Source organism: Meriones unguiculatus, chromosome 18 (assembly GCF_030254825.1).
Source record: "Meriones unguiculatus strain TT.TT164.6M chromosome 18, Bangor_MerUng_6.1, whole genome shotgun sequence".
Taxonomy (NCBI): Eukaryota; Metazoa; Chordata; class Mammalia; order Rodentia; family Muridae; genus Meriones; species Meriones unguiculatus.
In genome coordinates, this window is record NC_083365.1 from 48,967,879 (window position 1) to 48,993,875 (window position 25,997).

Consider the following 25,997-nt stretch of genomic DNA (forward strand, 5'->3'; position numbering starts at 1 on the left):
GCATAAAACTGAGTTTATGTGGGAACTGTGAAGTCAGCCTAGTATGGATTAAGGCAAGAAAGTTCATGGCAAACCAGGAAGAGTAGTGCCCATTTGTAAATCCAGCATTGGAAGGTATAAGCAAGAAAATGAAGGTTATCCTCAGCTATGCCGGAGCTTGAAGCTACATGGAAGTGTCAGAGAGAGAGAGACAGAGAGAGAGAGAGAGAGAGAGAGAGAGAGAGAGAGAGAGAGAGAGAGAAAGGCAGGCAGGCTACACTTTTCCCCAGTACCCCTGTACTCCCAGATTTAGGGGGAGGAGGTAGGAAAGAAGGCCAGGGCAGGCATGCCTGCAGTACTAGCACTGAGGAGACAGAGGTTTGAGGACCCTGTATTCTACACAGGGAGTTCAAAGCAAGCCTTGACTCTACACAAGAATCTGACTCAAAAAAAAGAAGAATCTATGTCTTGACTTGAGGAAAAACTATTAAACTCCTGCTGATTATTAGGTGGGAATGCATATTACTATTTCCATATTTTACAGGTTTTTTTTCTTCCAACAAATTCCAGAAATCTAGATTTATGTGGGAAAATGAAAAAGAGCCAAATCCACCTTAAAGACTATTTGTCATCTCCAGATTAATTTAACAGGCTCATTCCATGAAGCAGTATCTGTTCAAACAAACATCATCAGGAAAAAGCAAAAGGGCTAGAGAGATTGCTCAAGAGTTAGGACATTACTGCTCTTACAAAGAACCATAGTTAAGTTCCCACTACCTACCTCAGGCCGTTCATAACCATGTGTCTCCTGTTTCAGGGAACTTGGCACCTCTGGATTCCACAGGCGCATGTGCGCAACCACACCAACAAAATATTTTTTTAAGGAAGTGAAACTCAGCCAAGATGATGGTGGCATATGCCTTTAATCTCAGCACTGAGGAGGTAAAGGTAGGCATATCTCTGTAAGTTTGAGGCCATATGGTCTACAGAGTGAGTTCTAGGACAGCCAGGGCTACAGAGAAAAACCCTATCTCAAAAAAAAAAAAAAAATCAAAAACAAAAAACAAAAAAAGAAGTGAAACTAGAAAAACCTGGAGAGGACAGGAGCTCCACAAGGAGACCAACAAAACCAAAAAACCTGAGCCCAGGAAGGCCTGCAGAGACAGATACTCCAACCAAGGACCATGCATGGAGAGGACCTAGACCCTCTGCTCAGATGAAGCCCATAGGTTGCTCAGTTTCCAAGTGGGTTCCCTAGTAAGGGGAGCAGGGGCTGTCTCTGACATGAACTCAGTGGCTGGATCTTTGATCACCTCCCTCTGGGGGGGGGGGGAAGGCAGCTTTTCCAGGCCACAGAGGAAGATGATGCAGCCAGCCCTGATGAGACTTGATAGGCTAGGGTCAGATAGAAGGTGAGAAGATCCTCCCCTATCAGGGGACTTCAGGGAGGGACATCTGGGGAAAGAGGGAGGGTGGGTAGAACTGAGGAGACAAGGGGGGCCTACAGCCAGGATACAAAGTCAATAAATTGTAATACATAATCAAAAATAATTAATTAATTAATTAAAAATAAAGAGGAAGTAAAACTAAGATGTCCTGGAAAACACACACACACACACACACACACACACACACACACACACACACACGTGCACGGGGGCAAGGAAAATCCAGAAGGGGAAACTATTGCATATCTCTACTGGGCTGAGACCCACACAATAAGCAAAATATATTATGCAAACAGAATCCCCTATACCTGGTGTTATTGTCTTGAAACACACTCCAATGTATCCTTTAGAAAATTTCTCTGAATAGATAGTAAGTAGAGAGGAGGACCAAAGGGGATAAGGATGAATACATGGGCAGTTTCTCTCAGTGTATTTACAGCACACATACAGATTTCACCATAGTCTCCTTGGAGCTCCAATTTCTTGAGCTGACAGACCGATTACATCTTTTCACCGTTTGGTGTGTACACAAAACACATGGCTTGCTCTACCCCATTCAGCCTCAGAGAAGCAAGAGGGATAATTTAGCTCAACCAGACCAGGTGCTAATTTGACCTTCATCTCGGGAAGGGTTGCCTGTCAGGCACACTGCCTGGAAGACCTAGGGGCTCATCCCTTTCCAAGCTGCCTCATGGACGCAAAATCCCCAAAACAGACTAAGTGAGGCTGGATAATGTAAGAAACAAGAAATTGTCAATCACTTATACCTGCTTTTCTTTCTTTTTTGTTTGTTTGTTTGTTTATTGAGACAGGGTTTCTCTGTGTAGCACTAGTTGTCCTGGAACTCACTCTGTAGACCAAGCTGGCCTTGATATCCACCTGCCTCTGCCTCCCGTGCTGGGACTAAAGGTGTGAATGGGCCACCAAGCCTGGCCCTTAAGCCTGCTCCTAACCACTAGAAGAGGAGGTGCTGAGGATGTACCCAGGGGGTAGAAGTACTAGGAAGCCTAAAGTAGGATCTTTTAGCCTAGAAGACACAGAGACCCTGTTACAACTCTCTCTCTCTCTCTCTCTCTCTCTCTCTCCCTCACACACACACACACACACACATACACACACACACACACAAAACAGACACAAACAGACCCTGTCATACCACACAAACATACAACAAAACAAAACAAAACAAAACAGAAAATAAAATTCTTAAAACCTACAAAGCCAGAATATTTACCTTGTCAATGTTTATCTTGTCCTGTACAGAAAGTCTGCCAGCCTCAATGTAAAAGAAAAGATCAGGCCTAGAATTCAGACTGATTGGAAGATAGAGATATAGTTTGATGGCAGAGCATCTGCTTAGCAAATAGGATCCTGGTCTCAACTGCCAGCATTAATCTACCATTAAGCTGTTCATACTGGCATGTACCTATAAGCCTAAAATTCAGGAGAGTAAGTTAGAAGGAGGACAACCTGGCTATTTTTTTTCTCAAAATGCTAAACAAACAAACAAACAAACAAACCTCAAAGTAGGTGAAGAGAAACAGTTAAGAAAGATAACATCAAACTGTAGCTCTTTTCTACCTGTTCTTACATTCATATTACCAAAGAGCAATGGGTTGCTAAACTAATCTGGCTGACACCTCAAATATCTAAGTCCACTGTCATAGAATTAGCTAACAGCTGCCTGAATGTTCCTAGTCATTTCATAAGACACAAAGAACATGAGATCTGAATGTCAGAGATGCTAGGCTTTTCTTGTATGAGCATGTGAATAAAGAAAATACATAACACCTGTATTTAGGATCAATAATAGTCTCTCTCAACCTAAGAGGTTCCTGAAAATCCAATGATGGGAGAATTTACTACTGTGAAACTTCAGACTGTGGGGCAAAAGCAGAATTAGGTATACTGATTTTTAAAACCGATATTCAATAAAATAAAACAGGAAATAGGGAATATTTTATGCCATCTTAAATTAGTAATAATAAACACTCTACAATTAATTTTCATTTACCATTAACAGTTCTACTTATTGTCCCTGACAATTCTGATTCCACAAATTCATTTTCTGGAAATATATGCATGAACATACAAAAATACCCCAAGAAAGAAACAGAAACCATCCACATAACATCAACATGGGACAATACACTATGGCTAGAATACTGTGCTACTATTAAACATATCAAACATGGAAACACGCCCAATACAGTATGAGAAGTAAAAAAATTGAAAAACAGACCATGCATGATCTCATTTTCACAAATCAAAGGAAAAACTATGTTTTTCTGAATAGAGGATAATTAGTATTACACACAAATTGTTCACAGTGGTTATCTTTCAGCACTGGCTTCTCAGAGAACTTCACTTTCTACAACATAACACACTTCTGAAATGTTTCAATTTTTACCAACTAAATCTACATTAGTTCTGCAAGCAACAGAACCCAGGCATTTCCATTTATGAAGCTTTGTTCTGTATAAATTTTCCAGGCCCTCCCTTCTGCATATTTATAATAATACATCTTCTGATTTGGGGATTGTGGGGGAGCACTGTTGAAGATGATTGATTCTCTCATTCATCCATTCAGCTGCCCTTCCTACACACATCCAAAACCTTTTTCTTTTTCTTTTCCCTCTCCTCACTCCAGTATTGGGGATTAAACTCAAGGCTTTGGCTTTGCACATGCTTGGCAAGTACCCTACAACAATTCTATTCTGACAGTTGGTGGCTCTTGCCTACTGACTTTCACCAGCCTTAAGACACAAAATAATCTCTAAGTATGTGAGCAGCATAATTTAAATTACCGCACTCTTGGGTCTTTTTAAACAAGATCTTTAGGGCTATGATAAAATGTTTGTTTAACATGTGGAGGTGGGGTAGCTTCAATCCTCAGCACCACCCAACAGTAACAATGATGATGTCAGATCTTTTGATACATACAATCATTCCAATCTGATGACTTATCACAAGCAGGTAAAAGTCTTAGAGCCTATACAACATCCCTGTCACCTCTCCAACATTATGTCCTGTTGAATAAGGGGAGACCTCAGGTATGCTGAACTTGTGCATTTCCTTATAATGCCCCTACTCCCAATGTTGACTTCCCTGAGGACACTGCTCAAATGTTACCCTACCATACTTCTAATTGCCCTATTTTAAATTTCAACCACCCCCACATATCCTACATCTTTTTATGTGGATCCCTTTTCTCCATAGAACTTGTCACCATCTAGCATTCTAAATACTTTTGTTTATTTCTCCCATTAGAATAAGAACTCTATACTGATACTTTTTTGTTTGTTTGGTTGGTTGGTTGTTTGGTTTCTCTTTGCAGCCTTGGCTGTCCTTGACTCACTTTGTAGACCAGGTTGGTCTCAAACTCACAGAGATCTATCTGCTTCTGTTTCCCCAAGCACTGGGATTACAGGCATGCAACACGGGGCCTGGTTTCTATGCTGATACTTAAAGAGTACTAAACATTATATTTAATTAAGTATATATTAACCAAATAAAATGGCCTTAACACTTTGAACACACCTGATCTCATTAGTTAGCTGAATGCATGGGTAAGTGAATACACCAATCACAGAGTACCTTGCAAAGTTACATAGGAGAGGCAGCCCTTGTTGGGACTTCCTCAGTTCCTTCCTCCAAGGCCAGGGTTTAGATTTCTTTGGCTTCCCTTTGTGTCTCATAAACTATACTGCTTAACTGTACCATAGATTTTGTTTCTTTTCTATTTTCTAAAGCCTGGTTCTCATTTATTTCTCCAGAAAAACAAACAAACAAACAAACAAACAAAACAAGTCATCATTTGTCCACTGCAAATGAAATTTTCTTGGTTGACCATTCTTCTCTATTCTTTGTCCCAATATGCCAAGCTTCTGAATAATAATTCAAAAGTTTATTGTATTTTAAGTAGCAAAGACCAAAATTTCACCAGTTGTTTTAGAAGTAACCAGCCAACCATGTGCATTCTTAGAGATTAAGCAAAATTTTTATATTAAGACTCTGAATACTCGTAAGAAAATAATAATAGAATCATCTCAAAATTTAAAAGATAATCAGGTGAACTGGCACGATGACTCAGCCAGTAAAGACACCTGCTATCAGGGCTGACAACTTGAGCTCAATCCCTGGGACTCACATAGTAGACAGAGGATAGACATGACTCCCACAAGTTGTCCTCTTACCTCCGAGCACCCCACGGCATGTGCATGTCTCACCCAAATAAACAAATAAATTTGTTTTGTTTTAAAGATGGGTCATGGGTACACAGTGTATACTAAACGCAGGAAGAGATCACAGGTTCTATCTCCAACACTACAAAAAGAAAAATTATATAATGATGCTCAGAACCTCTTCCTGTCAAAAAATATGTACTTTCTCAAAACCTGAATAACCTATGTCTGATCAAATTCAGAATTTTTCTGAAAACTAAAAGAAAAAGAAAATAGGAAACAATTATTCACACTTGAACTTTATCAACTATGTCTTTAATGAGACCACAAATACAACTCCCACAATGAGCTGCTCCAAGCAAAGTTGGACTCTAGCCATTTTTAGCAACATCTGTCTGTTTTGAGACAGAGTTTCACCTAGTCCAAGATGACCATCAAAGGATGACATTGATCTTCCTGTTTCTATCTTGCAAGCGCTGGGATCACAAGCATGTGCGGCCACATCTGGTTTATTCAATGGTGGGAATACAACCCAGGGCTTTATGTATGCTAAGCAAGTAGTCTACCAATTGAGTTATATCTCTAGCTGTTCACAGAGATTTCTTTAAGCAGAAAAAAATTCCAACAGCACTATCCAGCGCAGATAATAGTATCACTGAGATGCTAAATGCCATGATCAAAGAATGCCCTCAGTCATCAGTGGGCAATCAATGTGACCAGCATCTGGCCAGATGCCAGACACTTTTTACAGACTTCAGTACAACCAGTTCATAACTAGGAACTTAGCACCACAGTGAAACAGAGAGACAAGTTCAGGTCATCTGGGAGCAATACAGAAAGTGTATCTTTAAGTAATGCCAATTCATTTATTCAACATACATTTAACTGAACCAAGGATTCACTGTTAGATGAAAAGATATGAACTGAACATGCTGGCATACATCAATAATCTCAGCACTTAAGAGATAGTGGAAGCAGGATCCTGAATTCAAGGACAGCCGTAAGCTATTTTGAGGCCAAAGTGGGGCACCTAAGACTCTGTCTCAAAAAATAAGGTGTATGATATAATGGATCTTTTTATCTTTTCTATTAAAAAGGACAAGCAAGATTAATACTTGACACTAAATTATAACAAATGCAAGTTGAGTACACATAATCTGACACAACTCTTACGGAGGCTATGGCTACAACAGTGAGTTTAAGGATAGCTTAAGCAAAATATCAAGAACATCTCAAAACTTAACCCTCTTTCTAAACATGCCTAATGATCCAAGTTCAAAGCTTGAAACTCACATAAGTACAGAAGGAAAAAGACTCTAACAAATTTGTTCTCTGACCTCCAAAAACTCATTATGGCATGTGCCCCTGCATGAATGCATGTACACATAATAACATAAAAATAATTTTAATTATAATTAATTTACAAAAAGGCTAGAGATGAAGCTCAGTAGTTGAGTGCCTGCCTAGTACACTCAAGCTCCTGGGTTCAAACACTAGTATCACACACACACACACACACACACACACACAGTAACACAATTTTAATTCTCTTACTCAATTCAACTAATATTTACAAAGTAGCCAGGTGGTGGTGGCACACACCTTTAGCCCCAGGACTCAGGAGGCAGATGCAGGCGGATCTCTATGAATTCGAAGATAGCCTGGTCTATAAAGCAAGTTCCAGGACAACAAGGATCCTATCTTGGAAAAGGAAAAAAGGGAAGGAAGGAATGAAGGCAGGAATGAAAGAAGGGAGAGAGAGAGGGAGGGAAATAAGAAAAGGAAGGAAGGAAAGAGACAAAGAAAGGAAGGAGAGAGAGAGAGAGAGAGAGAGAGAGAGAAAGGAAGAGAGAAAAAATTTTTACCAAGTGACTACTGAGTAGTATACAAGGCATTCACACATAATTACTATTTTTAGTGGGCGTGTGACAGAGAGGTAATCATATAAACCCATATCTTCATCATGTGCCTCTAATTCTAGCACTGGATGGATCTCAGGAACTTGGCCAGCCAGCCAGTCTAGCCAATTGGTGAGTTCTGCTTTAGTCAGACCTTGTGTGAAAAAGTAAGGCAAAAGCTGGATGTTGACAGCATAGGCCTTTCATCTTAGCATTCCTGAGACAGAGGAAGGTGGATCTCTAGGAGTTTGAGTAAGCCTGATCGACAGTAAGTTCTAGGCCAGGCAAGACGGTTTAGAAAGACCTAGCTAAAAAAACGTAAATGAATAAGGTAGAAAGTGACAGAAAAACTAACCCAATGTTGACTTCTAAAACACACACACACACACACACACACACACACACACACACACACACGAAAACAAAAGGTAAAAAATCATTTCCTGTCATCAGTGAAATAAGTAAGTACTATTTCCTAAATAGCAAAAAGAGGATTATCTGGGGGCAGTTAGGGAAGATTTCTCAAAGGAAAGACGCGCGCGCGCGCGCGCGCGTGTGTGTGTGTGTGTGTGTGTGTGTGTGATGTATGTGCGTGGCAGAGCCTGTGTACTATGGTGAACATGTGGTGGGGGTCAGAGGATAGCTTTCGAAAGCCAATTCTTTTTCTTCCTCTGTGCATTCTGAGGACTGAACTCAGGTCATTAGGTTTACACAGCTTTTACCTGCTGTATCTCACCAGCTTTGTACTAGGTTTTGAATAACCAGTGGAGTATATTTTCCATCCAATGAAGCTGTCTGTCTGTTAAGAGTCTGAAAGTAACTGTAATTAATATAAAAAAAAAGTTAATTTAAAAAAAGTCTGAAAGTGAAATGCCTTCAACGGACCCTTGTATGTGAATAGTTGGTCCCTAGCTAGTGACACTATTTGGAACCTTCTAGACATGGATTCAATCTGGCTGACCTAGGACCTTATGAGTTAAGACACTGCTCCAGCTCTGGTCCAAGTTCTCTGCTTCCTGATGGATACCATATAATAACCAGCTGCTGCAAACTTTATAACACCATAGGATGTGGCCTGCTGCTATTTCTTCCCCACCATGAGGAACTGATTCCCCAAACCATGAAACCAAAACAAAGTTTTCCTCCTTTAAGCTGTTTCTGTCAGTCATTTGGGAACAGTGACAAGACCAGTGAGGTCAATGACACGAGGGGGGGGGGGGAGACACACAATGTGTACTCACCTAATTCACCTAATTTCAAGGATACTTTCACCCTCTTGTAGACTTATAACTAGCTCAAATATCCACTTACTTCCCTTCATATATAGTGTTTGGGGTTAAGGTTCTATGGAAAAATCCATGTGACTAACTGAAGCTGAGTGGCTCACAGAACATCAAGGGGCTTCAGCCTGCAAACTCCAAAGCTACCTCTTACAAGTCTAAGAACCCTGAAACTCCGATGAGGGCACCTAACTCTAGCCTTTGATGTTTTGGACTAAATCTCAATGCTAAGGCCACCACTACACTTCCTGGGCTTTATGCATCATCAGAGAAAAGTAAAGATCAAAAGCATCAGTTCTCACAACACAACCATTTATTTTTAAGACAGGGTCTTAAATAAAGTGAAGAAGCTAGGGATGCAGCTCAGTGGTAGAGTGTTTACCCACCAGTCCCTAAGCCCTGGATTTGATCCCAGCACCATATAAACTGGGACTGATGGCACACACCTATAATATAAGCACTTGGAGAGGTACAGGAAGATCAGAAATTCAAGATCCTCCTGATATATCAAGAGTTTAAGGCCAGCCTGAGCTATGTGAGATCCTATTTATAAACAAATAAGTTGGGGAAAGAATGTCCTTTTCAGGATCTTAAAGTCAAACCTCACCTCTGCTCTTAGTATCTCTTTGCTTAGTATGCACGAGACCCCAGGATAAATCCCTAGTGTTGAAAGGAAAGAAACAAGGGAGGTTGAATTAAAAATTCTGTGTTTCTTCTAATTTCAAAAATACCATTTCAGAGAGTCATGATGACACATGCTTTTAATTCCAGTATTCAAGAGGCAGAGACATATGAATCTCTGTAAGTTCCAGGCCAGCCTGGCCAGCTTAGCAAGTTCCAGGTCCAGCCAGAGCTAAATAGTGAGACTCTGTCTCAAAAACAAAATATAAAATAAACGGCATTTCAAAAGTCAAAAGTCCTCACAATGCCCTGATCTTCTGGATGAAAAGATGCTTCTGACAGTGAGACAAAAGACTCGCCACACGAGGTGTAAAAGTAGAACCAGGCTACAAAAACAGCCTGCCCTCCTCTGCCCACAAGAGAAAGGAGGATCCCTATGAGTTGACTACTCCACTCAGTAGCACAGAGCTCTACTGGAATACAGATGTGCTTAGTAATACATCTGCACACATAGCAATTATCACTGTAGCACCAAGAGAGCAAAACGTATCTCCATAGCCCATCCCTTACTAGGAGGTCAAAGAACAAAACCTCTACCTTCAAATACAATCATCTTTTATGAACTCCATGCACTTAGTAACAATAGCCACCTATAAAAATGGGCTTTGTTGTAAGATTCTACCTCCTACACAAAACATAAGAATACCATTTTCTTCCCTGCCAGCCAAGCCCAGCAGCAGCAGCAGCCCAACAGTGACATCTGCTGGAAAATACAAGCATGAACTGGCTCACCAGGTAGACCTTTAGAAGGTAGTTTAAATGAAGAGTTTAGTTAGCATGGATTATATTTTTAATTTACACCAGAATACAGCCATTCAGTTTGTAAGTAATGGCCCACTATGATAGTGCACACTTAAAATATCTCACAATATGCCTCATTTCTGAGCCAGCTGTCAGTCCTCATAGTATACTATATTCTGACTCATTTAAAAATGATTCCATAAGTAGTATCAATACCAACGAAAATTAGTATTATCAATAAGTAGTATCAATCAAAATGAGAATTATGCATTATTTGTTTATATCTTAAAAGAAAAAAGCAATCTGTCACAAGATGACAAGACTATCCACTGTGTGTGCGCAGTGCTGGGGTAGAGCCTCACGCATACTATGCAGGTTCCTGTCTACTGCTCAACGGCACTCTCAGACATACAGTGCACATTTTCAAAGCTTCAACATCATGGAAGTCAAAACACAAGTTACTTCTTAATCACTAGAAGAAAAGAAAATATTAAAACAAATGATCCTGATCAAACCCTTAAGAGTTTCTAGGGTTGTAAAAGCCTACTCAAAAAATGAGTAGCCAATGACCAGGAAGATGACTCAGTGGGTAAAAGTGCTTGCTACCAATCCTGAGAACCTGAGTCATTCCCAGGACCAACATGGCAGAAGGAGAGAACCAACTCCCAAACATTGTACTCTGACTTCCACACATGTAGCACATGTGCACCCACACACACAACAATAAATAAATATAATAAAGATTATTAAGCCAGGCATTTTAGCACATGCCTATAATCCCAGCACTCAAGAGGCTGAGGCAGAAGAAATTTTCTCAAGTTCCAGACCCGCCTGGTCTTCAAAGAAAGCCCATGTCTCAAAAACATTTTTTTTCAAAAGAGGGCTACCAATGTTAATGTCAAGATGGCTCAATGGGAGCCAGTCGCAGTGGCACACGCGTGTAATCCCTGCACTCAGAGTGGCAAAGCCAAGTGGATCTTTGTGAATTCAAGGCCAGGCTGGTCTACAAAGTGCATGACAGCCAAGGCTACACAGAAAAACCCTGTCTTGAAAAACCAAAACTCAGGCTAGAGAGATGGCTTAGAGGTTAAGAACAATAGCTTTTCTTCCAAAGGTCCTGAGTTCATTTCCCAGCAGCCATATGGTGGCTCATAACCATCTATAGTGACATCTGGTGTCTTCTTCCGGTGTTCAGGCAGAATGCTTATAAAGAATAAATAAATCTTTAAAAATTAAAAATAAAATAAAAAAGGATGGCTCAACGGGTAACAGTACTTTCTGTAGCCTGAGTTCGATCCCTGGCACCGATATGAAGGTGGAAAGAAAATGGACTCCATAGAGTTGTCCCCTGACTTCCACACGTGCACTCCAGTATTCACACGCTATGTTTAAATTTTAAGAAATTATAGTATTTTATGCGTTGCAATATGGTAGTAACTAGTCACATCTTTCTACATATAGTGTAAGTAATAAAAATTAAAATTAGTTCCTCAGATACCAACAGCCACATTTCAGTTACTCAGTAGTCATATGTACTCATTTTGCAAGCACAGATACAGAACATTTTCATCAACACAGAAAGTTTCACTGTGTAGCTTTGTTCTAGAAATAATGAAGTAATTACAGACAAAAATACAGACTATCTCGTCTGGGGTAGTGAACACAGATATAGATAAAAGAAGGGAAAACAAAAACAAAACAGAAAAGCAACTAGCTGACCACTTATTTTTTTCAAAAAATAATTTATTTATTTTTATTTCATGTGCATTGGTATATTGATGTTTTGCCTATATGTATGTATGTCTGTCTATGTGAGGGCGTCAGATCCTCTTGAAACTGGGTTACAGACAGTTGTGAGTTGCCATGTAAGTGCTGGAGATTGAACCTGGATCCTCTGGAAGAGAAGCTAGAGCTCTTAACCGCTGAGCATCTCTCCAGCCCCCCATTGATGGTTTTTTAATATGAAGTGATATACACACACATCGATTTATTATTCTTATTATTTTTACATTAAAAAATTATGAGAAAAATTAATAAATAGAAGTATTTCATTGAAAACTAAGGTTATCAGAACAGTAAGATTCTGTCTCAAGAAAAAAAAACCAAAAATATTTAAATTTAAAAATGAAATAAATGAGTCAATTAAAAAACAAAAACAAAAAAAAAAACTATGGTTCATCAGGATGGAGAGATGGCTCACTGACTAAAAGGCACTTGACACTGAGCCTGATGACCTACCTGAGTTTGATGCCCTAGGCCCCACAGGTAGAAAGTATCCTTTGCCTCTGACCTCCCTATGATAACATACATATGAACACACCATATACACATAAGTGAATGAAATAAAAACTTAAAAATGAGAGGAGCTGGAGAGACGGCTTAGCAATTAAGAGCATCTGTTCTCGCCCAGGACCCAGGTTAGATTCCTAGTACCCATATAGCAGCTCACAATCATCTCCAGGTCCAGGTGATCTCATATTCTCTTCTAGTGTCCATGAGAACCAGGCACACACAGAGTGCACATACACACATGCAGGCAAAACTCACACACCTATATAATTAAGTAAATAATCTAAAAGAAGAATGATACAACTGAGCAATTATCATATTAAGAACTGTGCCATGCACTGACAGCTGGACAAAGCTTTAGTAATGCAGAACAGAGTTTAAGTCTTCACTGTGGCCTACTAAGTGATACTTTTTTCGTTTCTGTTGTTTTTGAGTGTGTGCTATATGCATATGTACATGCATGTGTCCATATCTAGAAGCCAGAAGAAAGCACATTGAAAGTCCTGCTCTACTACTTTCTACCTTATTCCTTTGAAACAGGTTTCTTACTGGACCAGGAACTCATCATTTCGGCTATGCTGGTCAGCAAGGTTCCTAAAATTACAGTGAGGTTAGAAGCACAGGTGCCACTTGTAGCTATTTATGTGAGTACTTGGAATTTGAATGTAAGTCCTTCCTTATAGTCTCATATGTGTTCTGAGCCACAATGCCATCTCTCAAGCTCCCATCCTCAAGCACATTTAACAAGAAATTCTGACTGTTCTAAGGGACTCATTTTTAACTGCAAAATAAGAAATTTAATGCCTGTCTTACACGCTGTTGCAGAAATCAAAAATTATGTCACCCAGCATGTCCTACCCCCTGCTTCCAATTACCTCAAATGAAGAGTATGGGACCTTACATAGTAGGCCCTTATTAAGTGGTATCTCTAATGCTCTGCATTAGAGTAGGGGTTTATTTTAAGCCATCTGGGAATTACTCGGTAAAACAGCACATGACGAAGTACTGTTAAAGATGGACAACCACTGACCAAAGTTTGCTCAGTTATTTTGAAGGCTGGAAATGATCAGCTTCTAACATCAGCAAATTGAAGACAGCCCTCTCCTAACTGCCTTTTATAAGTTCTGAGTACCAACAGCATGCCAGGCATTGTGCTAGCTGCCTTCTTGCCTCTCAGGACGAACAGAATCCCAGACTCCTGATGTGGGACCCTTAAGCAAAGGTAGGAATTCCAAGCTAGAAATCCAGAGCTGTTCTCCAAGAAATGGCCTCATTCACTCAGGCACAGAAACATTATTACTTTGTCTATCTCTAATATCCAGCCAGACTCCCTGTCCCCACTGTTCTGCATGTATCATATAATTTATTTTTCTCCTTCAGAATGTTTTATTACCCTAAAAAAAGGAAGGGGGGCCTTTTCTTCCCCAAGCATTACCAATCTTCTATTACTAGACATTATAGATTCTTTTTTGGTAATAGTTCCCTTTCATTAAAATTATAATAATTTTTTCATTTTGTTTTGTTTTTGCTTAGATTCCACTTAGCATCAGTAGCACACAAAGAAGCACCAGATTGAAGATGGTGTGAAGTCTAAGCAGGTTAAAGGTATTTGCCACCATGCCTGATGTTGATGACCTGATGACTCCAGGATCTACGTGGAGTAAGAAGATAGCCAATTCCTGAGCTGCCCTATGACCTCATACATGTGTCATGGCACCCTAATGTATACACAGCACCTTAATGTACACAATAAATTTAGATGTAATTTTTTAAAGTAGTACCAGATCATCTACACTTGTGATAGATTTTATGTAAATATGTCTTGCCTCCACAGTAATACTGCATACTCCAGTGGGCACAGTGCCTAGCACAGTGCTGGAAAAACCATAACCATTCCACTAGTGTTTATTGACTACATGACTGACTAAAGCATCCTCCAAAAATAACAAGTACATGATGTGCACAATCCATATTCCCACCCTTCTTAGCTTATGTCAGAAAAAATTCACTTGCTTCAGCACAGGATATAATGTTGAACAATATGTCTGGTTCTAATATTCTGGGATTGGTGATTACACTAAATTTGACCTTTACATAATCACAGAAAGAAGTCCTTTTTTAAATCAGGATAGATGTGCACATAGCCATTCATGGAACATGTGGTGGGTAATTTATTACTCCTACTCGATTTCTTTCATGAGAGCTGTCTGGGATGCCAATCCATGTATGGAGAGGCCTTCCTTCTATGAATTCTTTTTCCCTACCCCAAGGTAAATGGCCATCTGGAATGTTCATTCAAAGAATTTTGGATGTGGAAGTATATTTGTAAGGCTTTGAGTTCAATCTCCATAAACATCAAAATCAAAACAAAACAAAAACAAAAACAAAAACAAAACAAAACGAAAAAACCTAAATGAGCCAATAAAGTGCTATCCAAAACCATAAATCTGGTAAATTTATGCACGCCTTTAATCTCCAGAAGCAGAGACAGACTGATCTGTATGAATTTAGGCCAGCTTAGTCTACAAAGTGAGCTCCAGGACAGCCAGGGATACACAGAGAACCCCTGTCTCTAAGAACCAAAAAAACAGTTTCCTTGACGTACACATATTCAAACATGAATTCTTCAGCTCCTTATCGAACTGAAGTTGTTCAAAACAATACAGTCAAAGAACAGGTAGAACAAAATGCTAAACAAAATATCCCTCACACTCTGGGTCTTTTTTAAATCATCCACTATAAATAGTCCTCTGGGACATACTTTTCTCTCAACAACTACCCTATACCTATAATATTTCAAGGCAAAAATAATAATAATGATAATTCTATCTCCTCATGCCTGTCTACCCAATCTCCCATTTCCCTTTCAAGGCTAAAGCCAGACAGAGCCTTGGGCTTAGACTAAAATAAACTAGTACAACAGTTGACTCATACCACTAGGCCTGATCTTATCTCTGCCTCCAAAGCAAGATTTCCCAAGATGATGGAAGGAGATCAGAGCCAGATGCATGGGTCTCAGACACACATGTCAGATAAAGCACACCATCACTAGGACTGCAGGGCAATGGATATAAGGAGAGGCAGGAAGCTAGAACAGAGGACAGCAGCTGCTTACCTTCTGAGGGAGTCTTCCTCAGAGCTTTCTTCAGGCATATCTTGATGTAAGGCCTCCTGTGATACAGTTCCAGATCTGCTGGACTGGGTATAAATTCGTTCCCAGTGGCCTGTCTCCTGGTTAAAGGCCACCCCCACAGTCCTCTCCTCTTGTGAACTAGCAGAGCTGCTCAACTCCAGCCTGCTGGAGCTAGGCGTTTGGCTGTCAGTCCTCTCAAGGGGTGGCAACTGGTTGCTACTCGGTGGCATGCCCTCAAAGGTAGTGGAGACGTGCCAGGAAGAGCTAGCCTCACCGGATGAGTAGTTAGGTGTGGTTCTTTCCCAACGCAGGGTATCATTGTTGAAGGTCAGAAGATTGTGGCAAGCACGGCAGCGATTAAGGTGGCCCCGAGACAGGTTGGAGTTGTTCTCACTGCTGTGAGGGGTGGGCTGATGGGAAGGACCTGGCCTCTCAGATTCAATGTTATTGTTGAGTATTTCCTGGGCCTGTTGGGTCTGGGGAGCTTCCCCACTCAGGCTCTGATCCAGCTCCTGCAGCCTGTCATACTCCAAAAAGAAGCGTCTCAGGTCACATTGAAGCTCATGGCGAATACTGCCCGAGTTGTTTTGGCTGGAACCAGTCCCTCCATCTGATTCAGTTGCCAACCCTGATGATGGAAAACCCCTCCCTTCTGTGGCTGACGTGTACACAGATGCCTGAGAGCCGCCTTCCTGCTGTCTCAGCACAGACAGCAAACTCACTGAGGAGGCACTGGTCCTGGGCGGGGGCATAGATTCTACCTCAGAGCGTGAGTTCAGAGTGAGTACTGTCCGGGTCCACTCAGAACCTGTAAGTCCAGGCGCAAGTTCTCTGTGATACCTAGAAGGATGGCTAGACAAAGGGCCCCCCAAAGAGCGACGGGTAGGACCCAGACTGAGGTTGCGGAGCGTGTTGCCCGCAGTGCTGCTCTGGACTGTACTGAAGGCCGACGGCCGATTCAGGAGGCCCTGGTCCTGCTGCGTTGACGAAGCCTGCTCCGGGGGATGGAAGGGCTCGGTCTGTACAAAAGAAAAGGAAGGGGTAGTAGCTCTGGCAGAAGCAGGGGGGACACTGTCCTGGTGTGGCAAGAGGGAAGGAACTCGAGTGCCAGCACAGCGGCTGCAAAGGCACAGGATCCCAGGGTGCTGGCAGCACTCAACTGTGGTGGGGTAACTGACCCGCTGTCGGAGCCTGATGTAAGCGGAAGTCCGGGGACGCTCCGTGGAGGGCTGAGGGGGAGGCGGTGGGGGTGAGGGGGGTAGCAGAATCTTGTACTGTGCTTTGCTCTCCCACCTGGATGCCAGAGGAGCGGGAGGACAGCATGTGCAGGAAATTGTGGAGGAGAGGTGTCCGGCGAACTGGCTGTGATTGCAGGAGGGCACGCTGGCGGTAGTGAGATAATTCTGTCCCATCTATTGGGATTTCTGGCTCGTCATCACCCTGCAACATGGACCAGAAGGAGGAGAGGATAGAGAATGACAGTTAAGTAGAACCTCCAAACAAATCAAGAGAAACAAAACTGACTGATAATTATCCAAGGAGAACCACCTCCACAGATAAGCAAAAACTCTCTTTCCATAAGGTACTGAAAACTAACTGGCTTCAGATTCAAAACCATCATATGGTATTAAATTATTCATTTCCAATTGGCAACATATCTGAATGAGTACAGCTGGCAAAACAACTATTTTATAAAAAGCATCTCTGTGACATAGACGGCAATAAGGGGAAACAAAATGTCAACCATCCAGAAGCATATGAGTGACAAGCTAGATGAACCCAAAAGTTATTTCCTTTTATATTTTTTAAGATTTTTTTTTTTTTAATATCTGAATGTTTTTGCCTGCATGTACTTACGTGCACCAAATACATGTCTGGTGCCCGTGGAGGTCAGAAGAAAGTATCAGATACCATAGAACTGGAGTTACAGATGGTTGTGAACTACTACAAGAGTGCGGGTACTCAAACCAGGGTCCTCTGCAAAATCAGCACTGTGTTCTTAACTGCTGAGGCATTTCTCTAGCCTCTGGCTACTTCTACTACTACTACTACTTCTTCTTCTTCTTCTTCTTCTTCTTCTTCTTCTTCTTCTTCTTCTTCTTCTTCTTACTACTACTACTACTTCTTCTTCTTCTTCTTCTTCTTCTTCTTCTTCTTCTTCTTACTACTACTACTACTACTTCTTCTTCTTCTTCTTCTTCTTCTTCTTCCTCCTCCTCCTCCTCCTCCTCCTCCTCCTCCTCCTCCTCCTCTTCTTCTTCTTTTTTTTTTTTATAAGATTTATTGGTAGGAGCCAGAGAGATGGCTCAGAGGTTAAAACACTTGTTGCGTTTGCAGAAGACCTACATTTGGTTCCCAGCATCCACATGGTGGTTCACAATTGGCTGTAACTCCAGTTCCAAAAGCTCGAATGTCCTCTTTTGGCTCCTATGGTCACTGCGTACAAACGTTACACAGACACACATTTGGGCAAAATAACCACACATATTTAAACAAATTATGGCTTGTTTGTGTATACACATGGGTCTCTGTGTAGGTGTATGCCACACCACACTGATCCAGATGCTGGGAACAGGACAGAAAAGGGCATTGGATCACTTGAAACTAGAGTTATGGGCAGTTGCAAGCAACCCAACATGGGGACTAAAAACAGAACTCTTCAATAGCAGTACACTGCTTTTAACAGCTGAGTCCTTTCTCCAGCTCTGACAATGTTTGTTTCTCATGACATAGTCAAAAGGGTTAGAAAACTGACTCGCCTGTCAAAATTATGTCTGTAACTTTTTACGATATCATCAGAAATTGATTAAAATCTTGATCGAAAAGAACTCCTGGAGTATTAAGAATTAAAACATATCAGAATTCTATTTTAATAGTAATGCATTGCTATAATGCATAACATATATATAATAATAATAAAGAATAGTATGATCAGAATTAGAGCACTAGTTTAGAATATAACTCACAGTTCAGATGGAGTTGGAACTGCTGGCCCCTTACCTGCTGATTAGAAGGGTTAACAATGGCTGTAAGTAAGTAGTGCCCAAGTGGATCAAATCTCACCAGACTGAAATCAAAAAAGAGTAAGGCAGAGACAACAAAAGCCATGTTAGCTGAGTATGGAAACTGTCAGACTACCCACTTCATGCTTTCAAAACTCTTTCTTTACTCCCCTACCCCTGCCCTTCTGGAGATAGTCTACCTATGTAGCCTAAGTCATATTCAAACTCACAGATGTTCCTGCCTTAGAGTCCTGAATGCTGGGGTATCTAAGTGAACCACCACACCTATCCCGCCTTAAAATAAGGCTTCACTGTTGTTTCCTAATGTAAAGAAATACATATCAAGAAAAATATTTCACTTTCTTTTTTTGAGACAGGGTCTTATATAATCCAAGCTAGTTTGTGAGTCAACACATAGTTATAGACGGCCTTGAACTTTTGATCTTCCTTCCTCTACCAACCCAGTCTGGGATCACAGGTGTGTACTAACACACTCACTTTATGTGGTGCTGGGGAGCAAACTCTAAGGTTCATTCATGCAAGACAAGCCACCAACTTGAGGTACATCCTCAGGCCATGATTTAAATTTTGAAAGACACCCAGGCTTGCATCCCAGTAAGCAGCTACATTAAGTATGTATCATCTGTTCAACATGTAAGACTTTAAGTGGTAAATCAGAATGCTGCCACACAGATTCAGGTCTCTCTTCACACAGCTGCTACACTGGCAACAAAGTATGCACTCAGTCAGTGACAACAAAGTTAAGTATTAAGCTACATGGCTAGAAGCAATAATACCTCCAGCCTAATTTAGGCAGTGTATGTCTTGTTTTTGTAGTCCTGAGAACTTAATCCAAGGTCATATATGTAATAGGCAAGAACTGCACAATCTCCCTACATCCCCAGCTCAATTGTGATTTCTGGTATTTTGGAGTTTTTGTGTTGTTTTGTTTTTAAGACAGGGTCTCACTATGTAATTCTGCCTGTCCTGGAACTCGATATAAAGACCAGGCTGGCCTCAAACTCAGAGAGATCTACCTGCCTCTGCCTCCCAAGTGCTGGGATTAAAGATATGTGCTACTACACCTATCCTGGTATTTTGTTTTTTGAGACAGGGACTTGCTAACTATTTCAGGAAGGTCTCAGACTCATGTAGCCCAGGCTGGCCATGAACTCATGATCTGCCTACCTTAAATACCAGAATCTTGACGTGCATTTTGATCTCAGCCACCAAGTATATTTTTATCTCAAAGGCTAAATAAATATAATTAGCAGATCTGATATAGGTTTATATCTCTATTTGCAATTTGCACCAATCTATCTAAAAAATAACCATTTACTTTTGAGAAGCTTCCCAAAGTATAAACCCAAGCACAGACTAAGATTCTACCTACTGACCCTGATCCGCAGAGACCACAAGACAAGTTCCATACACAAAATGAACTGCTTCTGAGCTAATCAGCCACAGTAGTAACAAATGACTGTGAAGAAGACCAATGACTGCCTTAAGTAGGGCTAACAACCTGTCTCCTGAAATGACAGCAGCTGTAAATACTCTATCATGTCAGTCTGATGCCTGACATAGTTGATGGAGCACAGCACTCACCGGACACGCTCCATCTCACTAGCTGTCTTCACCACAGCAAAGGGCTCCCGTCGACTCCAATCCCAGAAGTGGATCTCATTTGCAGTGGCAATCAGCAGGAGCTGAGCCGTAGGGTGGAATGCCAAGGAGGCTATGGCATTGTTGCTATCTGTGAACCAGCTTTCACTGCCACCCTGTAAATGAACCAACCCCAAATATTCTCAGATTACAAACTGCCAATGGACTGGAGAGTCCATGTCAAGAAAATTACACTAAAGAGCTAAGTATAATTATTCATACCTATAATCCCAACACTTGGAAAATGAAGAGAAGATTGCCAGGAATTTGAGGCCAGCCTGTTCTACACAGTGACACCCTGTCTCCAAAGAAAGAAAGAGAGAAAAGAAAGAAAGGAAGGAAGGAAAGAAGGAAGGAAGGAGGAATAAAGAGAAAGAAAAGGAGAGAAAAAAGAAAAAAGTTCTATGTGGAATTACATAGCTCAGTAGTAGAGCACATGTTTTACATATATGAAGCTCTGGGTTTTATCCTTAGTATCTCCACTTACAGTTGCTTTCTTTATCACAGCATCGTGGTACGTGTCTTTTATCACAGCACTCAGGAGGCAGAGGCATGTGGATCTGGTAGCCTGGTACCAGAGGGCAGCCTGGTCTACAAAGTAAGTTCCAGGCCAGTCAGGGTTGCATAGCAAGACTCTGTCTCTAAATAAATTTCCATTTAAGATAAAATGAGTTCTTGCAGGGCTTACCTTAAACATGTCCTCTATAAAATAATGTATAAGAACAGTAATCTAGCAGGGTCAATAATTTAGAAGACAAACATTACTGTCTCCAAATCAATTACAAAGCCTCCACTCAGTTCCTGTTTCTGATACCTGTGAAAATTCCAGCCGGGTGCAAACATAGTACAAAGCAACCCCCTAGTCAGTCATCAAGACAAGCAGCATCTTGCTTTGATGATCATGAGCAGAGTACTCTAAGATAACGGAAGTCCATACTGAACTCATTTTAAAGCTTCCGCCTGAGCAGGTGGAAGAAAGTTTAATATGTTTACTTTATGATGAATAAGTATGAACTAGAGTGTCCATCCTTCAAGTGAGCAATGACTACCAGATACTAAGATTAAGTCCTAAGAAAGTAGGTTGTTTCTAAACCAGAATTAAGAATCCAGTGGCAGGGCTAAAGAGATGGCTTAGCTGTTAAGAGTACTGACTGCCCTTCAGAGGACCCAGGTTCCCAGCACCCACAAGGCAGCTCACAACTGTCTATAACTCCAAGATCTGACAGCCTCACACAGACACACATGCAGGCTAAACACCAATGTGCATAAAATAAAATAAATACATTATTCAAAAGAGAGAGGTAGAGAGAATCCAGTGGCAAATAAGTATCTCTGTTTGGAAAAGCAAAGGGAAAAGAGCAGCGTAAGAAAATACTTACATGTAAATCCCAAATCCTAACTTCCCCGTCCAGACAGCCGGAAGCAATGAGGCCTGAGATAGTGGGGTGAAAGGTGACACACCATGGGGTACGGCGGTGTCCAATCAGAGAGTGGACACACTTGCCAGTCTTCACCTCTGTGATATAGATGTTATGGTTCACATGCGTGGATGCCAACAGAGTCCTGGGAAAGCAAAATTTAGGGATAATTAAAAAACACGTAGAAGCAAAACAAATTTTACCAGCATTAGCCAACAAAAACTGAGACTATTCCTTATCTACGACTGAAAGAAATTAAGGTATGTCTGACAGGAAGTTTATCTACACACAACAAAATTTTCTGATTTTTAAAGCCTTTTAGTTTCTCCACACTGTCCTCAAATGACACATACTGCCTTCAGAAAGTAATCTGTTCATATCAAAAACCCACCATGCCACTTCTGGCCTTTATCAATCAAGCAAAGAAATGTTATTGAAAACCTAGACGAGTTTTGAACCTTGACTTTCACCATTTTCTTTACAATTCTTATTATTCTTCTGGTTGGCATTATCTGCTTACTTTCTTTCCCTTTCTAATATTTTATATACATACACACACACAGATACACACACACCCCATATAGACCTTCATATATTCATTCAGTGCTTCAGAGAATCTCTAGGGATTAGCCTGAACGATCAAGCTAAGCCAAGAGTACAGGAAAGCCATGTCATCACAAATCACAAATCTTAAGCTACAGCTAAGTATTAGGTACCTGTCTGGGCTGAAGGCCAGTAAGAAGGTCGAGCGTGGACTATCGGGAAGTTCTACTCTCTGAGAGAGAATAAATAAACAAATAAACAGACAAATAAATATGCACACATATACATACTTAAGCAAGACTTATAAAGTAGGGCTTACTCTGACTCTAAAGCACAGAAGCCATTCTAGATTAGTATCACAATACACACTTAAAAATCTGAAGACAATGATCAAGTTATAAATTAAGAAAAATCTAAATTCAGAAAAAAAAATTTAAAGTCTTATCTTTCATATTATAAGCCAATTTACCAAACTAGTTCTATAAAGTCTCACAGAGAAGATAAATTACATCCCCACTCTCCACCATTAATCTGCTCTAAGGTGACACTTCACTGGCATCCCCACAAATCCTACATCAAAACCCTGTTTTCTTACCTTGCCCTCCCACTTCATCCATCGAGTCTTATCTTCCACCAGCTCCTGCAGAAGCCGCTGAGCACCCATGGCACGAGTGCCCCGCTCTCGGCCCCAGAGGATCCGTACAGCATTCTTTTCTGGGACAACCTTCATGGTGCTCAGGAGCCACTTTCGCACCAGGGACCAGAACTGAAGGAGCAAGTAATAGCTCCACACAAAGAAGTGGCTAAAATGAGGCCATGCAGGTCCTTGACAGCTGTCCTCATGGAAATCTAAGGAATGAAGAATAATGCCAAATAATGCCTATTCTGCACCCAAGAGGTTTCCATTGTAAATACAATTCTAGCTCAAAAGAGAAAGTGTTCTTTTCTTGTTTTACTATAGTTTCCCAAAAAAGGTATTTCTTCCAAAATTTTTCTTTCAAAAATCTTTTATCTTGTCATATTCCTTCTATAACTCTACTCATGAAAAACTGGACTTCTGGACAATTATTCAGTTTTCATTCTTTCATAAGGCAGAAAAAAAACTTTGCTCTTAATAAAAATGCCTTTAAAATTTTTCCTTGAAAACAAAATGTGAAGCTATAGGTATAGCCTACTGGTACAGACCCTGGGCTCAATCCCTAGCATACACACACAAAATAAACAGCTAAGGAGATGGCTCAGTGGGTAAAGAGCTTCCCGCCCAAGCTTGAGTTCAGACCCCTAGAGCCCATATAAAAAGCCCATGTAAAAGGTACTGTAGTATACTATCTGTATCCTATCACTGGGAAGTGGAGACAAGTAGATTACTGGAATTCACTGGCTGCCTAGCCTAGTAAAACCAGTATGCTTCAGATTCAGTGAGAATCTCTGTCTCAAAAAATGAGGTGAAGAACAATTGAAGAAGATACCTAGCAACCACCTCTGGCTTCCACACTTATACACTGAGGTGGTTTGAATGAGAATAGGCCCCACAAGCTCATGTATTTGAATGCATGGTCCCTAGACAGTGGAACTATTTTGGGAAGGATTAGAAGCTGTGGGCTTGTTGAGGAAGATGTGAAGTCAAAAGTCAATCGAAGACCCAAGTGTGTGCATGCGCACTCGCTCTTGCTCCCCCCCCCTCTCTCTGCTTCATGCTTGTCAATTACATGTAAATTTTAGCTACTGCTTCAACACCATGCCTGACTGTCTGGTGCTATGCTCTCCACCATGATGGTCATGGACTCACCCTCTAAAACTGAAAAAGCCCTTAGCTTTTATAAGTTGCCTTGATCATGGTGTCTCTTCACCGCAATAGAAAAGCAACTAGACAAGCATGAACATGTACAGATACATATACCACCACACACAAAAAAATAATCCTAACTAGACTGGGATGTAGCTCAGAGTTAGATCTTCTGTTTAGCATGCTTAAGACCCTGCATCCAATTTCTAGCACTCCAAAAAGTATCAGTAGTATTTTTAAATACTTTGAAAAGTCAGGACACAGTGGCTTAGACAAAAATTACACAGAAGGGTTGTAAATGGGATGGGGGGGTTGGTGTATGGCTCAAGAGTAGGACACTTGCCTAGTATTTCTAAGGCTTTTGGTTTTGTCCTTAGCAGTGAAAAGAAAGAGTGAAAGCACGGAGGAAAGGAAGGCTATAGATTAAAAAATACAATGGTTGTTTTCAAATGGTAGCTTAAGGTAACTTTTTTTTTAAGACAAAATTCATATAGCACAGGCTGCCCTCAAACTGTAGCTTGAATTTCTGACCCTCCTACCTCCACCTTCCTAGGGCTGAGATTACAAATCTGTCTGCACACCCAGTTTGTGTGGTGCTGGGGACTGAATCCAGGGCTTCATCTATGCTAGGCAAGCATTCTACCAAACCGAGTTAGAGGCCCAGCTCTGTGACTTGATAATTTTAACAGGTGGTTTTCGACTTCAGTGTTAAGGACAGGGTTTATATAGCCCACACTGGCTTCAAACTCTTGTTCCTAGTGTCTCTGCCTCCAAATATTGGGGTTTTGGATATAAGGCACTATGCATGGCTTCTTCCAGCTTTTTAAATTCAAAAGTAGAAAGTAACTGTCAGAGTGGGCCATGGTTATACAAATCTATAACCATAGCACTTGTGAGGCTAAGACAAGAAGACTGAGGCTTTCAAGCCATCCCAGGCTACCGGACAAGTTCTAAGACATCCTAAGCTGCAGAACAAAAAATGAAAGGAGAGGAAGCTGGCAAGATGGCTAAGTGGATAAAGGTACTTGCCACAGAGACCTGAGTTTGATCCCCATAACTATAAAGACAGAAGGAAAGAATCAACACCACAAAGTTATTCTTTGACTTCCATACATATACATGTACAAAATAAAATATTTTTTTCGTTTTTTGTTTGTTTTTTTTTAAATAAAATCTTTTAATTAAAATAAAACAAGGGGACAGTAACTGAGAGTCAAACAAAAACTGTCTCCTTCCCTTTCTCAAAAGGCTGCAATCTACAAAGCACATAACCAGACGCAGCCAAATACAGACATAGGGAAAAATATTTATAGCTTGTGCTAAAGGAGTTCTCTTCCTGGAGCATTAAAATGGATAAGGTCAGAAAGATTTCACAGTAATGCAAGCCCCAAGTTCCCAGGCCCACACTGTAGGTTCCCTACAAAGTGCTTAAACACAAGCGTTGCTTCGTTTGGACATTGGGGCTTTAACTCAGGACTGAGTTTGCTTGGCAAGTACTGTACCACCATGACACACACACAGCTTCTGATCACCAACTCTTAAACCACAGAAATATGTACACAGGAAGAATGTCAAGCAGGAAAACCTCCAGAGTAGGCTGCAGCTTAATAACAGAAGGAAATAATCTTTGTGGTGATTTGTACAACTCAGAAACAAAATTTTAGGTGTGAACCTGCTCCAGGATTCCCTTCATTCAAACTAACAAATAGCTCAAGTATTTCCTACCTTTTACTACTAATTCAGAAGGAACGAGAGAAACAGTTACTGTGAGCTCACCTTGTACTAAACTAGTTCACTCTGTACTAAAACTGTAATTCTTTTATCTAATAGAGAGACCTTCAAAAAAAAAAAAACTGTGAAAATCCTTTGACCTAACAAGACACCATAAAGTACATTTAAAACATTACAATCTCACAATAAATGGTAGAAACCACAGCAGCAGTCCTGGTGGGG

At 40.8% G+C, this 25,997-nt stretch overlaps 1 protein-coding gene across 3 annotated transcripts in view; it reads right to left on the reverse strand.

The window, feature by feature from the left end:
* Ambra1 (autophagy and beclin 1 regulator 1) overlaps window positions 1-25,997 on the reverse strand; it is a 195,403-nt gene that overhangs the window by 133,792 nt on the left and 35,614 nt on the right. For all 3 annotated transcript variants that reach the window (XM_021639349.2, XM_021639348.2, XM_021639347.2), the window contains exons 2-8: window positions 22,854-23,107; window positions 22,432-22,490; window positions 21,677-21,860; window positions 20,241-20,413; window positions 18,634-18,700; window positions 16,927-17,073; window positions 15,616-16,652 (exon numbers count right to left, since the gene is read on the reverse strand). In XM_021639349.2, coding sequence (XP_021495024.1) covers window positions 15,616-16,652; window positions 16,927-17,073; window positions 18,634-18,700; window positions 20,241-20,413; window positions 21,677-21,860; window positions 22,432-22,490; window positions 22,854-22,988 — 1,802 coding nt within the window. In that variant the 5' untranslated portion in view covers window positions 22,989-23,107. The remainder of the gene's footprint in view (window positions 1-15,615; window positions 16,653-16,926; window positions 17,074-18,633; window positions 18,701-20,240; window positions 20,414-21,676; window positions 21,861-22,431; window positions 22,491-22,853; window positions 23,108-25,997) is intronic.